At 44.3% G+C, this 14,267-nt stretch overlaps 2 protein-coding genes across 6 annotated transcripts in view; one reads left to right on the top strand and one right to left on the bottom strand.

Annotated features, from left to right (window-relative positions):
• Positions 1-10,602, top strand: part of LOC121600356 — a 131,304-nt gene extending 120,702 nt beyond the window's left edge. For 3 of the 5 annotated variants that reach the window (XM_041928854.1, XM_041928853.1, XM_041928855.1), the window contains 3 exons: positions 6,639-6,929; positions 6,999-7,468; positions 7,537-10,602. In XM_041928854.1, the coding sequence (XP_041784788.1) occupies positions 6,639-6,929; positions 6,999-7,468; positions 7,537-7,927 (1,152 nt within the window). In that variant the 3' untranslated portion in view covers positions 7,928-10,602. The remainder of the gene's footprint in view (positions 1-6,638; positions 6,930-6,998; positions 7,469-7,536) is intronic. The other 2 variants (XM_041928857.1, XM_041928856.1) reach the window with 2 other exon arrangements.
• Positions 10,603-11,994: 1,392 nt separating this feature from the next.
• LOC121600355 (protein 60A-like) lies at positions 11,995-13,416 on the bottom strand. The gene is made up of 2 exons (XM_041928852.1): positions 13,199-13,416; positions 11,995-13,102 (listed from the first exon to the last, which is right to left on the bottom strand). Exons 1-2 carry the CDS (start codon positions 13,414-13,416, stop codon positions 11,995-11,997), a joined length of 1,326 nt encoding a protein of 441 aa, XP_041784786.1.
• Between the last annotated feature and the right edge of the window lie 851 nt (positions 13,417-14,267).

Raw genomic sequence — 14,267 nt, 5'->3', positions numbered from 1 at the left:
ATGTGTGGAAGAACCACGGAGGAGCCGTTAGCTATACGAGAAGTACGGCGACCTCACTGTTGTGCAACGTATCAAGCTCGTCAGGCTTTCAAAGTTTCAATCCTTCCACATGATTTTCAACACATCACAAAGAACTAGCAACCTAAGTCCAGTGTGTTGAAAATCATGTGGAAGAACTGAACAAATATTGTTGAGCAAGTTCTTGAACATTTTCATTGCACAGCTAGGAAGTCCTTTCCAATACATACAAAGTCCTTAGCAACTCCCTATTTGCCAATCTCCATAGAAATCTCCATCCATCATGGCTGCCAAAATCAGATCTAAACTCCTGTAGTCTATCTAGGCACATTGGTTGACATCAAAAATTGACTCGGAAAACCCTGTAACTTCATAGTACAGGTAGTCTCCGCGATACCCCGGTGGTACCTCTTAAACGAGGGTTCGGAGATACGCGGCTTTCTAAATTTGACAGTTCTTTCACCAAATTGTACTGATTTGACAACATCAATTGTAGAATTATTTACCATTTTCAAAAGGTTTAAAACTGTTATATGTAACTGTTATACAAGGATATTTGGGCTGAAAATCACGAGATTCGACCTACTGCGGAATTTCGAGATACGCGGTATTTGACGGCCCAATAACCGTGTTTCTCGGGGACCGCCTGTACATCTATAAATCAACATTCATCTGACCTTAAATTTTTAGCAGCTTAACCAATCAACTAGCTAAACATTATAATTGGCAGTTAAGTCATCCAGTTACGCCAAAATCTACCGAATTTCAAGTACCGTCAACAGAGGTCGGGTTTGATATTGCTTCTCTCCCAGGAACTGCAATTTCACTTCTATTCAAACGAAAATATAAACTGCATTCAAAGAAATGCCATTCATTCGCTTGCTACCTTCAGTTGTTCTCATCATTCGGACAGTGCTATGCTTTCCTCCATCCATATTGTGAGTGTAGGTAGCCTCAGCATATTTGATTGTCCACACTCCATTTCCATTATCGTACATCAATTTTTCAAAGGATTTGCAGCTCTTGGAAATAGACAGCACAGGTGACAAAAACGTATATCAGTGCTTTTCCGTGGAAATTAATGCATTATTCAGCCACTTTATCGGAATGCATATCACCTACTCAGTACTCAGTCTCTTACATAAGTAATCTCGTGCAATACCTTCCTTTTGCTATCATGAAATTCCTCAAATTAATTGAGCTTTCTAGTATAAAAAGCTCGATCAAAATGCAATATCTCAATTAATACACATTCCATCGCACCATTATTCTTGCTATTAAAATGCTCTGTCTGCACAGCCCACGCTGTCATCCTTCATCCCACGTACACGTAGGACCAGCGCAAAAGAACTGTTGCAGTCACGAACCCGTTCCACAGGTCGGCAGGCCGTTTGCAGGTCGAGTGTATCGATGAGCGGGGAAAAAATAAAACATAAAACGCACATTGCATTCAACCTGCCAGTTCAGCACGATCGCCAAAGGATAATAGAGTTATTTATAAGACCCACGTCTACCCGTCGGACTGCACTGAAACGCACCCGGCCTTTGCCCGTCCCACGCATGCATCGCATCGCTATTATCGCTGCAATTCTTCCACAAGAGCGCACCCTGACATCAGCCACGAACCACTAGGGGGGAAGGGCGGGTTAGTAAATTTAAAAACAGAAGCAAAAAACACGCGCCGTTAGTCGACAGGAATGCATCCCAGGCCCGGTGCTACAGACCCATCTTGACCTCGGCCAACCTGCCGTTCGTCTGCGTTGTCCCGTTGGGGAGGGAGTGGTGGGGTGGAATACACCTTTGGTTCGTTAGCGAGGCAATTCATAATTCATAATCAAAGCGCATAGCCGGACCGGGCCTAACAGCGGCGCACTAGCTTCAATGTCCCGGGGACGGATTTCTCGACGCTTTGGTGTTCTCTTACTATTCGTAAATATCCCCTTTTTTTTCTTGCTTCTTCATCATCCTTCTCACGGACACCGAAGCGTAGTGTGCACGGAAGGTGCATTTAAAATTCTGGATGAAAATTTCACCCAAAGGCTCCGCTTTCAGCTGATGGTGGCGGTGTACTGGTGTGCAGGATGTGCAGCCAAAGTTTGCGTTGTCATTGCCGCGCTGATTCGCTAGGTTTTTGCTCAAACAAACGCGTACTGAAGCGTACTGAAGGGTGCTGCCCCCACCCCCACCCCCTTTTTTTGGTGTAGATGGTTTGATAACATGCCTAGATAAGCGAACTGTGCAAACAGAAAGTACATGACCATCCATCACGAGCGCGAGAGCGGCACCGTTTCGCTTCCACGGTGCAGGAGAAGGCAAACACACAAAACTCGCGATCTAGATGAAAGATACAACTTTTGCGAGCAGGGACGAAAGGAAGGGGTCAGAAACAACAAAAAAAGAACACACGCACACACGCACACAAACCCCCGGTGGCAGGTAAAAACTCCGATGCTTTGACGTCACCACTTTGCAGACTGACAGGCCGGCATCAGGCCAGCAGGGAATGATGCGCCCTGGCCGGTTTTTGGGTGAGTTTTTCACCCACCTTTGGTGTGGTATGGAGGTTTTTTTTATTTAGAAGCAATAAAACATTTTCCTCGCAGTAGGAATCTTTTTTTCTTTCTTTTTCTTTCTCTCTTCGCTGTTGGTAATGCATGATGAACCCGAACTGGACCGGTATCCCGTGAGAAATAAAAGTTGCACAGTCGCGCCGGGTATCATAATGTATCATCGTCACGTGTTTTACAAATTGTGTGTGTGTGTGTATTGGTGTGTTTGTACGTACGCAGAACGGGCTTTCAATGTATGAAGGCTTCTTTTTTTTTGCCGGAATTTTCCGAGAAAATTAGAAGCAAAGTGTAGGAATTGGATTAAAAAAAGGGAAGCATGATGGATATCTATGTTTAGGGAAAGTTGAGTTGGACAAAAAATAAAGTTGAAGCTTCTTCCTTGTAAGCCATTGTATAGCCGGTTATGGTTTGAGCACCGTCGAGTGAAGAATTAGACATATTGTATTATTTTCACTTTATGATTTTATTTCAATTGACAGTTGTGTATCATCTGCGTTATTCTATACATCTATCTGTCATTGATCTCATCAAAAACAAGTCATTTTTATTATTGAATTTAACGCTTAGATAATGCAGTCCAAGTCGAATTCATTTGACATTCAAATAAAGCTTAATTTATAATTTTTCGGTATTGCTGTAACATTTTATGGAATTTTCATTACATTTCATAGATCATTACATAGTTTTATTCAGTCATCAAGTTGATATTTGTAATGTCTATGTTTATGTTTCTGTTACAATGCAGTATGTTTGCTGCACGGACCTATTTTCCAGCACAAACACATCAGGAAACCATACATTTCTCGAAACAAATATTAAAATTAAACCTCAAAAGTTCGATGGAACTGAAGTAATGGAAAGCTTCAGCAATAAAAAAACCTATTGCAGACATAAGTATATGGCAATTGCTGACAATACTCCAATTCTATAAATTAGCTCATCAGTGATGTGCCGACGACTCGCATCTAACTTCGGTTATTTTTAGTCCAATTCCGTCTCCAGCAAAACTCCAGAACCACTAGTTCAACCCGGAGTCGGGTTCGTCCGAAGTCAGTATCGGAATCGGCAGGAATCGGAGTAGGCCAGAGGCAGCCGGAATCAAAATCTAATTGGAGTTATTTTCCGAAGTCTGGACTCTGGACGGCTCCATCCGATTCCAGACGACTTCGACTCTTACTCAGGATGGTTTTGACTCCGGACGACTCCGGCCGATTCGGGACGGCTCCGGATAATACTACTCTACCTTTCAGAGTAGGTCGGCGTAGGATTGGAGTCGATTTAGGATTTAAAAGAAGATAAAAGCCTATGATAGTAGCACAGTAGCTTTGAAGAATGCCGGGGTTCTCATATTAACTAGACAATTGAAGCACATGCTAATACCAATCCAGTACAACTCTTCAACTTGTTGAAATTAGATATGAACATGCTACAATAACGCGTTACATGGAAACGTGTTACGCCAAATGCCTAAAAACCATGGCTCCGGTTGATTTTGCTGAACTTCTCCGCTCATGCTGTACCATGATTCGATCGTTTTACTTTATTGTTCCAATTAAATTTCATGACTCGTTTTGCAGCACCCATACCTTTGCCATTTCTCCACCACATCTCTACATCCGCTTTTGAATCACACACACACAATCATCAATACTGACCAAACAATCTCACCCGTCCATATTTATGCATCCAATCGATGAAGGCGACTCGTTCTGCTGTTGCTGTCCCCCCAACGAATGCTGTTTAATTCTACTGCAATGCACCGAACCCACTGCATTCCTGTCGGAATTGTGTGCTTCACAGACCGTATGCACGAACACCGTACGCTTTCGCGTGAACGTAGCGAGACGGAAAAGGAAGACATTGTGTTCAATATTAATTAAATTTAATACTTTATGCAAATCGCCGTCTGCCGCTTCCAATCGAGCTACAGCTGAATCGTGAGTCCGCGTTAGTTCCGCATGCCCTGGCTGGCTTTGGTGTCCCATGCATGTATCGCACCCAATTCAGGGAAACGCAGAACGAGCAACGTAGCATCAAGTGTGCAAAGGTCTTGCAGCACACACCGGCTCCCGCCGGACACCGGACCTAACAGCATTAATTCACCGGCTGCAATCATTGGATCAGTGCGATGAGGGCCGGGATTGGGATGAAAATTAAAAACATATTTCCGTTAAATCTATCACCAATCCTTCGGGCTTTCGCTTGCGCGCGAAAGACGTGTCCTTTGCGCTACACATCCATCCCTCCGTGGGAGGGAGCGATAAATTATTGAAATAGCGGGTTTTGCATCCTCACGGAAAGTGACACCGAATGGCAGCTGGAGCGCGGACAGAGCGCCCCGCCGAGAAGAAAAATGTACCGTTTGCGTGTACTTTTAAAGTAATCTGCGTCGAAAAGGTCAGGCACGGTGGTGGATGAAGATTTATTATGATGAGCTTTGGCTCTTTCGGCTGTCCCAAAACGGTCCGATATTTACCGGCAGTTTTTTGGTTTTGTTGTTTTTCTGCGGATCCTCCTTCTTGCCATTGCAGTGCGGTCCCTTTTACGAGGACGATTACCTTTCGTGCATTGATGATCGCTGGGAAGGCTGCGTGCTTTAAATAGTGACGTCAGATTCGGAGCGCCGGGTACGGGTAAAGCACAGGCAATGGCCCAGAGAACGATTTGGTGGATTAAGCTTTTGGGATGGAACAACGAGCAACAATAACGACAAAAAAAACGGTCTAAGGGCTACACCGTCTCCACCGGTTGTAAACACCGGCGCAAACATTCGGGACGGTGAAAAATTGTCCCGTTTTGCAGTGAATTTCGTGCTCGGTTTATTTTGGCGCGGTGGAGCGCAATTTTAGAGTGCCGTTGGAAATTTAGCCCCCCTGTGGAACCATTTGCGGGGGCTGAGCTTGTTTGTTTTTTGTTGGACCTGCAGTGGTCGTAACGAGGATGTAGTCGCTTTGTGTGTTTGGGGGGAGGGAGTGCTGACAATTAATCAAGTCATAGGTAAGGCATGCGGTGGAAAACGATAAATGGAGAATTCTGCTTGAATTAATTTGGCATTTAAAATGTGAAGAGTTTTAAAAACTGTTTTGTTCTGAAACTAATATTTGAGGTGATCGTAGTGCGGAAAGAATTGTGGAATTATCAGTCCAAATAAAACCTAATTAGAAAAAACACTGTATTCCTATGGTAATGTTGATGCTTCTTCCATTTAGCGACGGATAGCCTTTTTTATAGAGACTTTGTGCCGATTGGCCTCATTCGGCTCTTTCAATTGGTTGATTAATTCTAACCTTGAAATCTAACGTTCTTCTTTGCAAGCCATTTATGGCTTGCAGTTATCTTATACTGGTTAGTCTCTGTCTGTTAGTCTCGGCTCACTTAAAGCTATCCGTTGATTTTATTGTCTGTTACAAATGTGGTTTTGGTTAGATTTCTTTATATAAGTTAGTAATACGAAGGAATTTTAAAAGTTTACGCTTGCAATCGCTGTCTGGTGAGTGGATGATGTCGATGCTGTTGGTCCAATTTGCAGTTGATGCGTTCCGCTATATATCCATGGTATTCGTTTAAGATGTGGTGGACGGTGCTGTCGATGCCACATGGGACGCCAAATGCCAGCCTATACAGGCTTTCGAGAATTTTTGAGTACCACGCAGCCGTGATAGTCAGTCTTTGCTAAGGGGAAGACGGTAACTTTGAGGATTGATGCCATGGCGGGCATGTTATCAAGTTGACAACTATACGACAGGAAACCCCCGGCACAGTCGCTCCATTTTTGGTCACAAAAATCTTGATCGCAAAAATGTTGGTCTCAAACATCTTTGAGACGTATCAAAGTGTAATGTCCATAAGATTCATAAAAAAATATTCTAAAAATAGCCTCTTGAAAGAAGTCAAAATGGGGGAAAAACGCTATGAAATATACTCTGCAAGGAAGAACATCTCTTCTTGAATATCAAAATGTATTGTAATTTTCATTATCGTCCAACTCTACCGCACTCAAATTGCATCTTCTTTTCCATCGTTTCCCCCCCCCCCCCCCCCTTCGAACAGCAACAGGAAAAGCGACGCGAGCTGCGTTTGAAACGATTCTGGCGCACCACCACCAAACCGCCGACGTCCTCCGAGGAGTCCGGCGGCTGCGAAAGTCCTACAAAACTCGGACGAAAGGCGTTCCAGCAACCGTCCGGTCCGGCCATTGCCGCCAGCAGCAGCAGCAGCGATAGTCCGCCGAAGCATCCGACCTGTTCGCTGCCGCTGCTACAGGTGTGGCCCAGCCAGGACTCGCCCCGGGGTGAAGCGGATGGGCAGAGCTTCGTCTTTCCCATCGTAGCGGACGATCAGGTTGGTAGGCGGGCCAAAGTGCATGGTGTGGTTGTAATCGTGTGTCTCATGTCTGTGCCGTTTTTGCAGCAACAGAGCGCCAATGGCAGGCGGAACTCGCTGTTCGTGGATCAGCTGCAGGCGGGTGACTCCGGTATCGATTCCGTGCAGGCGTCACCCTCACCGATCGCCATGCCCTGCCATCCGCTCGTCGTGTCCAATGCCATCTCACCCAGCGCATCGCCGACGGCCGGTTCGCCCACACCCTCGGTGGACCGGGCGACGCGGCGTCCCTCGACGTCGCTGCTGCATCCGGACCATGCGCGCATCTTCGCGCTCCGGGCGCCCGCCTCCCCCGACCAAGTGAGCCTGGCCAGCCTGCCGTTGTTTGACAATCATAGGACCTCTTCCACTCCTCCCCATCCATTGCAGACTTCGCTCGAGGACAGTACGGAGTTTAACGGGCCCACGACCAGCAATCATCTCTGCACCGCCAGCTCCAGCACGACCTCCTCGCTTACCTCGGTAGCCGTTGCGACTCTTGGCCAACACCCGCAGCGGTAAGCGTTCGGTGTTACAACCCCTCTATGTCGCTCTTTCATTTCACCTTCCATCTCGTCTTTGACAGGTCCTCCGATCCCTGGCTACGGCCGGAGCGTGACAAAGACAACCTCGAGCTCGATCAGCGCCGTGCCTCCACGATGACGGCCCGGCTGTCCCTGTTCGATGCGCTCGATCTCGAGTACGCACTGTTGCGGGCGGCGGCCCGCGGCTCGGTCGGACCCTACTCGCTCAGCGAGTCACTGCACAAGCTGACCTTCACGCAGTCGCTCGCCTTCCCGGCGCTGGCCCGCGGACTGGCCACCAAGCGGCGCAACTCCACCGAGCAAAGCTCGTCCCGGCCGCTCAACCCGAACGAGTCGGGCCTGAACACGTTCGCCAAGGTCGTGACCGCCTGTGTGCTGGTGATGGTGAGCTTTCTCGTGTTTCTGGTAGTGTACAAGTACGTGCGGACGTGAGGGTTGCTCCTGGCCCCGACAGAGGTCGCCACCGTGCAGGCGACCACTACCATCGCCACGACGTTCCACCAGCACGTCGCGAACAAAACGATGGTGTCGGGGTTCAGGAAGCTCTTCAACATTGAAACGTAACGCCAGCCGGTAGTGATCGGTGGTGCAATGCGCCCGTTTGAGTGTGTCCGTGTGCGGTTGTGCGAGAGCAAGAGCGTGTAGTTTGTTCCACTTGTGTGCTGTGCAATCTCGTCTTATGTCAGCGGAATTTCGTGAAGCTCGTCCTCAATGTCCACCAATCTCCTTCGAGCTCGCCCATTCGACGTAGTGATAGTACACTCATGCGAAAGCAAGTGCATTCAAAATGCACCAAAAATCAAATCCCACAATCTCTATGAAAAAAAACAATGGTTCAACCTTAAGCCCCGCTGTGTGTGTGGCGAGAGATGAGGGCTCATGAGGAAAAACAAGAATGCTAAAAGATAATCGGTTTCTGTAGTGCAACGGTACAAGCGTGTAAAGCAACGTTTCGTTTCGCGTGTCTCGTTCGGTAGGAAATGGTTTGTACGATTCGAACAACAATCAATTTACAATTACAGTAACCTACACTTCGGAATCGGAAGAACCTTCGCTGCGTCTAGAAGCATATCATTCACTGATGGGTGTGAAAAGTAGCTAAAAGAGGCATCATTTCAATTTTCAAACAAATGTAATGGCATTTTTATTGATATATCTTTCGATTTTACGATTGAAGACAATAATCCAATAATTTGCGACAGCTGTATAACTTTTAGTCTTTTTGTGGTTGCTGTAGCTACTTCGTTTTTTTCTTCATTACATTCACATTAGATAAAATTAATATATAACTGGGATAAGAATTCATTAGACTCATTAGAATTGGTTGTAAAGTGAACGTATTAAGAGGCTTTTTTGTTCAAATGAAACTAATGTGTAATGCAAATAGCCTGTTTGTAGGCGTTGCAGTTTGTCGCCTCAATGTATGCAATCGGTATCGCGAAACGCCTATGCTTATGTATTATTTATCAGAAAGGATTAGTTTTATTGTTATTTTATTGTTATAAAGCAAAACATTTCACGTTTTTAATTAAAATGTATTCATTTAAACTATTTTTTCATAAAAATTGATCAGTTAAAAAGTTTAGAAATTCATTTGTTTATAGTTGATTTATTATCTCTTTTAAAATTATAATTGGCCATAAATTATCTTACAGTTTTGGTGAAACCCTAGAAAAAAAATAATTTGCTGAATTTAGAGGTTATTTAAACTAATAATCATGCGCCTAGCCTCGTTCGATCGTTCGCATCGCTAAACGTCAGCCATCCCTCTCTTACCCTTAGACGCAACTAAGCCGGAGAAGAATATGAAGCTACGCTCGTGTGATGATGCACTATTCGCATGTAAATAGCAATGTAGAAGAGGAAGAAGAGAATTTACCGTAAAAATAAAACAAGATACAACAAGTAGGCTATATACATATAAATATATATAAACATATTCTAAGCGGGGCTGTGCGTGCGTGTACATACGCTCCGCGCGTGAAACGCCAACACGCCAGCGACACGCGAAAGCAACTCTACTCTGTGATCAATACGCGCTAAACATGAGAGGACAAGAATAAAATTGGAATGAAAACCACACCACATGTAAACAAACACTCACACACAGACAGACAGACAGACAAAGACACCCACACACACCCTTCATGATGATGGTCCATGGAACCAATCCAATCCCTCGAGTGTAGCGAGTGGGAATCGTTTCCGAACTAACTTAACAATGTAAGAACCCTACGAACCAAACTGAACCTTAACGAATTACCTAGTCCAGTAATCAAGCCGACACTCGTCAGCAGTACCATTAATATTTTACTCATTTTCTTAGCCATTTTTCATCCGCTTACTTTTCATACTCGCTGCAGTTGCTTGGTAAACAACAGAATTAAACTCCTAGTCAAATAAAAACCAACTGCATAATTAAGATAGGACCTACCAAAAACCTCCTAAAGAATTATATTTATCACACACATGTATTTGATCGAGCAACAGCAGGTTATATTCCAATCCAGCATGCATCCAAAATCAAGCGAAGAGATGTTGGAGGCGAAAATAAGTCACCTTGACCCATATCCCTATGGGAAAGGTGTGCTGTACATTTAATTCGCCGGCACCAAACCTAACCAGACGGCCCCCTGCCTGTGTGTCTCTTCAATCCCATTCAAACAGCACTGGACATTTTTTACCGGTAACAGTTTTAACCCCAAAACACTACAATCAGCGTGAGTGTGTTAAGAAGTGCAGCCGAGAAGAAGAAATGCAAAAAAAATCATTAAAATCATACCGAAACGCAGAAATAAGAAACAGGAAAATTGAAAAATCTGCTACACAGTTGATCAGCTTTAAAAATGTAAAACAAAAAAGGAAAAATAAACGAACGCCGAGGAGATGATAAACAACAAATCGAATGTAAAATAAGAAGACAGTGTGAGAAAAAGCCTACAAAAATGCAAAAAATACATACGTGCGTACGTGACAAGGGAAGGAGAAAGCGTGTGAAGAAAAAGTGGGTAAAAATTAGAATTCAAGTTGGGTTGTGCTTAGGCTCTACGGTATATATCCGGGGGGGAAAGGTAGAACATGGAACAAGTTTAGAGAGCGATATGAAAATAAAAGTCAATAAAAAAAACAACTGATCATGTTCACTTTGTTTGAATGCTTTACTGTTTTGAAAAATTAGATTTTCTTAATTACATTCTATTGCAATACTTCAAATTAATTATTACACTTTTATGTTTTCTCAGTTACTTAGCTAATTAATTGTTCTGTTTTCATCCAGTTTTTATGTTGTTTTATTTTCTATTTTTCTGTTTCTGTGTTTCATTAAAGTAATAAATAATGAATATTAATTAATTAATTATTCCTTTAATACTTCCATCATTACATTACGTAAGGAAGGTAGGTACAGACGGACATTTCTTATAAATACACTATAAAAGTAATTATTACAACTTCAATCAACAAAAAGAAGAGGTATTAATATGACATCGTTCAGAAATAGATGAGAGATTCTATGGGATTAAAAAGATCAGAAATGGGTTGACCTATTATAAAAGTCCCTCATTAACTCGCTGGGATCGCGGACTCTCCATTGAATAATTTCCTAAAGGTAAGTTCTAGCATGTTGTTGTTGTTGTGTAAGCTGGAGCTGCTAGTGTCCGATGTTTCGAAAAAAAAGCATAAGATTCTACATTCTACGATGTGTTAGAAGAGGCGCTTAAAATTCCTAAATTTACGGCTGAATGAACCGTCGTTGCAGTTGCCAAGATGTGTTTGATGTACGTATCAGGACATGGAATGCATTAAGATGTATTAAAATACTGTAAACTTTCTTAAATTTTTAACATTTTCTATAGGTGTCCATTTTACTCTTCAAGATATCCATCTTTCCCACATCAGGTGTCCGTTTTACACAAATATTTCAAAATTGCACGAAAAAAAACCTTTAAAATTGATAGAAATTTAACAGTTTCAACACATTTTCTGATAAAACATGAGAGTAAAATAGAGTATGACCATTTTCATCGGCATTGTATTTATTTCCCTAGATTTTTTACATTTCCCGTAACGTGTCCATCTTTACCCAGTCCTCCCCTAGCATTTTTTTCCATTTCAATGTCACATCATGTTCTATTGTTTTCTTTCGTATTAGTTTGTTACTTTTAATTGTTTTATTTTTTTATATTTCATCATGATGGTGACTAAAAGCGCTCTTCTTTATTTTTATCTTAATCATTTCAATTTTTTAATGCTTCTAAATGTAGTGCTATTTTTGTAGTTTTAAATGCTTGAACGTGTAATTTGAATATTAAACAAAACGCCTCACTCTAGAGTAAGTTAATGATCATCCATTAAATTTCCATTAAAAGTCCAATAATTAATTCATTAATTTTATTTAAAGCCTATTCTACATTTTGTTCTCGTTCCCTTCCCCCTATCACTGGAAGCATCAAACGCCACAAGGCTCTCACCCCCCCCCCCCCTCCGCCCCAGCACCCTCCCTACAGACAGCCACAGCTCTTAACGACCATATTTTTATACTTTTTCAAATTAATGTTCGCATCGTCGATATGATACAGCACCGAGATCGGATTCAGCTTGGTCGGTGCACAGCACGGCTTCGGGACGCGCGTCGGATGCATCAGATGCACCAGCGTCTGTATCAGCGCATGGTTCGTCGCGTTCATGTGCGTGTTGAGCGGGAAGTTACACTCGCCGAAGCAAAAGAACGCCCCGAACCCGTCCGGCGCGATGATCCAATCCTGCCAGTTCAGATCCCGGAAGCTCACGTACAGCGTCTGTATCTGGCAGCTTTTGTGTCGTTCGCCACCGCCGCCGAACCGCTCCAGGAACGGATTTCGCACCCGATCGCTGCGCTTCCCAGTGCCGGTTCCCGCCTTTCGCCGGACGCTGCGTTTCGAGCGCCCCCCGACCGTCCCACTGCCACCGGCAAGGGCTGCCGTCGGTTTGACCAGCTCCGGCCCCTTGCAGTAGCCCACGAGAAACGGTTGATAGCGACCGAACCGGTTCGACAGGATCAAACCGACCTCGTGCGGCAGAATCTCCTTCCGTGGGCTTTCCGCATAGTAAACCTCGACGAAAATGCCCTTATTGGCGACCCGCTCGACGACCCACCGTTGCATGGCCTGGGTAGCGTTCAGCTCGACCCAGCCGTCGTAGTTGTACGGTACCGATTGTTCCGCCACCAGTTCCAACCGATGCCCGTCCTTTGCCGCATCGTACCCACCGATCAGTGACGCACGCACCACTATCTGCCGGCCCCGGACGATCGCATCCCAGGGCCGCTCGGTCGTGCGGTTCTTGTACATGCGCAAGCTCGCGTACAGCAGCTGATTGTTGTCCCGCTCCGCATCGATCTCGGCCGTGTCGAACCACAGCCGATGGCCACCGCGATGATGCCGGATCTTGGGCAGATGGCGGTTGGCTTTGTTGAGAAAGGACATGATCACGTCACTCTCGCCGATCGCCCGTTCGTCGGCGATCGTGAGCAGGTTGGCGCCGTCCGCGTACCGTTTCCGCCGCCGGCCACCGCTCATTTCCTCCGTAAACTTGTGGTAGATGTTGAGCAGGAACTGGGGTGCTGATTTTCTGTGAGGGAAGAAGAAAAAGCAATAAAAAATGCGATTAATTTCCATTCCATGTTTAATCATTACATTTCGATTGTAATGAGTATCCGCGCTCTACCTTAAGGAAGGATGCACATGCTGCTTGTTGGGGCGATCGGGAAGTCCCAGCAGTTCGAGAATTTCATGCTCAATCTCTTGCCGCTCGTGCAGCTCGACACTCTTCTCCCGGACGGTTTGATCGACACCATTGTCGATGTAGAACCCGGTTGAACTAACCAGCCCGATAAAAACGTACAGCACTATCGCAACAGCGCACAAACTGTATTCCCTAAACATCTTGGAATGATGCGGATCTTCCGACGAGATCACGATGTGCTGTGATCTTGGTTTGAAACGTAACTGACAGCGTACCACGATCGTTTGGATAGTTTTTATAACAAATCCATAAATTTTGCCCCGGAATGTGCGTATGTGCGTGGGTAAGGGTATACGAGGGCTTAGGTAAAGAAGGGCACAAGAACACCCACGAGTTACGGGAAGAGCCAGGCGCCAGCCAGAGATGGGACGAGAGCGCGCCGGCTCTCCGGGTAGAGAAGTCCTGTAAACAAAGTGTTGCCTTGAGAATTGAGGGCTGTGGAATTCCTATTGGAATGGTTGTGGTAGGTTCGTGATGTGGACTTTTACCTGAAATGGCATTTCACAAGAAATGTAAGGACAGGTGATTTTTTTTTAGTTGGATTAGGTAAAAATTTTGGAATAAAAAAGAAAGGTGTTAAGAAATTAGTGATGAGGGAGACTACCTATTATTTGTAAGGTGGCTAGTGAGTACCCGTCATAGTCGTAGACGGAGCTATATGACTTAACGCTGTTGGATGAATTTTAGTTTTCTATTAATTTACAAGAAAATCCTTTCAATTAAACTACAAAAATATATGTTTTTTTTTGCAATTTTTTTCTTTTATTTATTGACAATGATAATGATCTTTATGATGATGATAAGACTTTTCTTTATATGTTATAATGAAAATTAGGGAAAAACATATGTAAGAAAGAGACAGCATTGGTTTAACAAACGCGTGCGTACAAGAGGACCAACAAGAGGGGGATTTACTGTCTGCAAAAGGTCTGCGAGGTCACAGCAGGATTCAATCATTGATGATTGCAAGAGGTCAATTACAGATCATTAG

The sequence above is a fragment of the Anopheles merus genome, chromosome 3L (assembly GCF_017562075.2).
Source record: "Anopheles merus strain MAF chromosome 3L, AmerM5.1, whole genome shotgun sequence".
NCBI lineage: Eukaryota > Metazoa > Arthropoda > Insecta > Diptera > Culicidae > Anopheles > Anopheles merus.
Note: the sequence above shows the minus strand (reverse complement) of the source record. Positions and strands in the feature narration are given on the sequence as shown.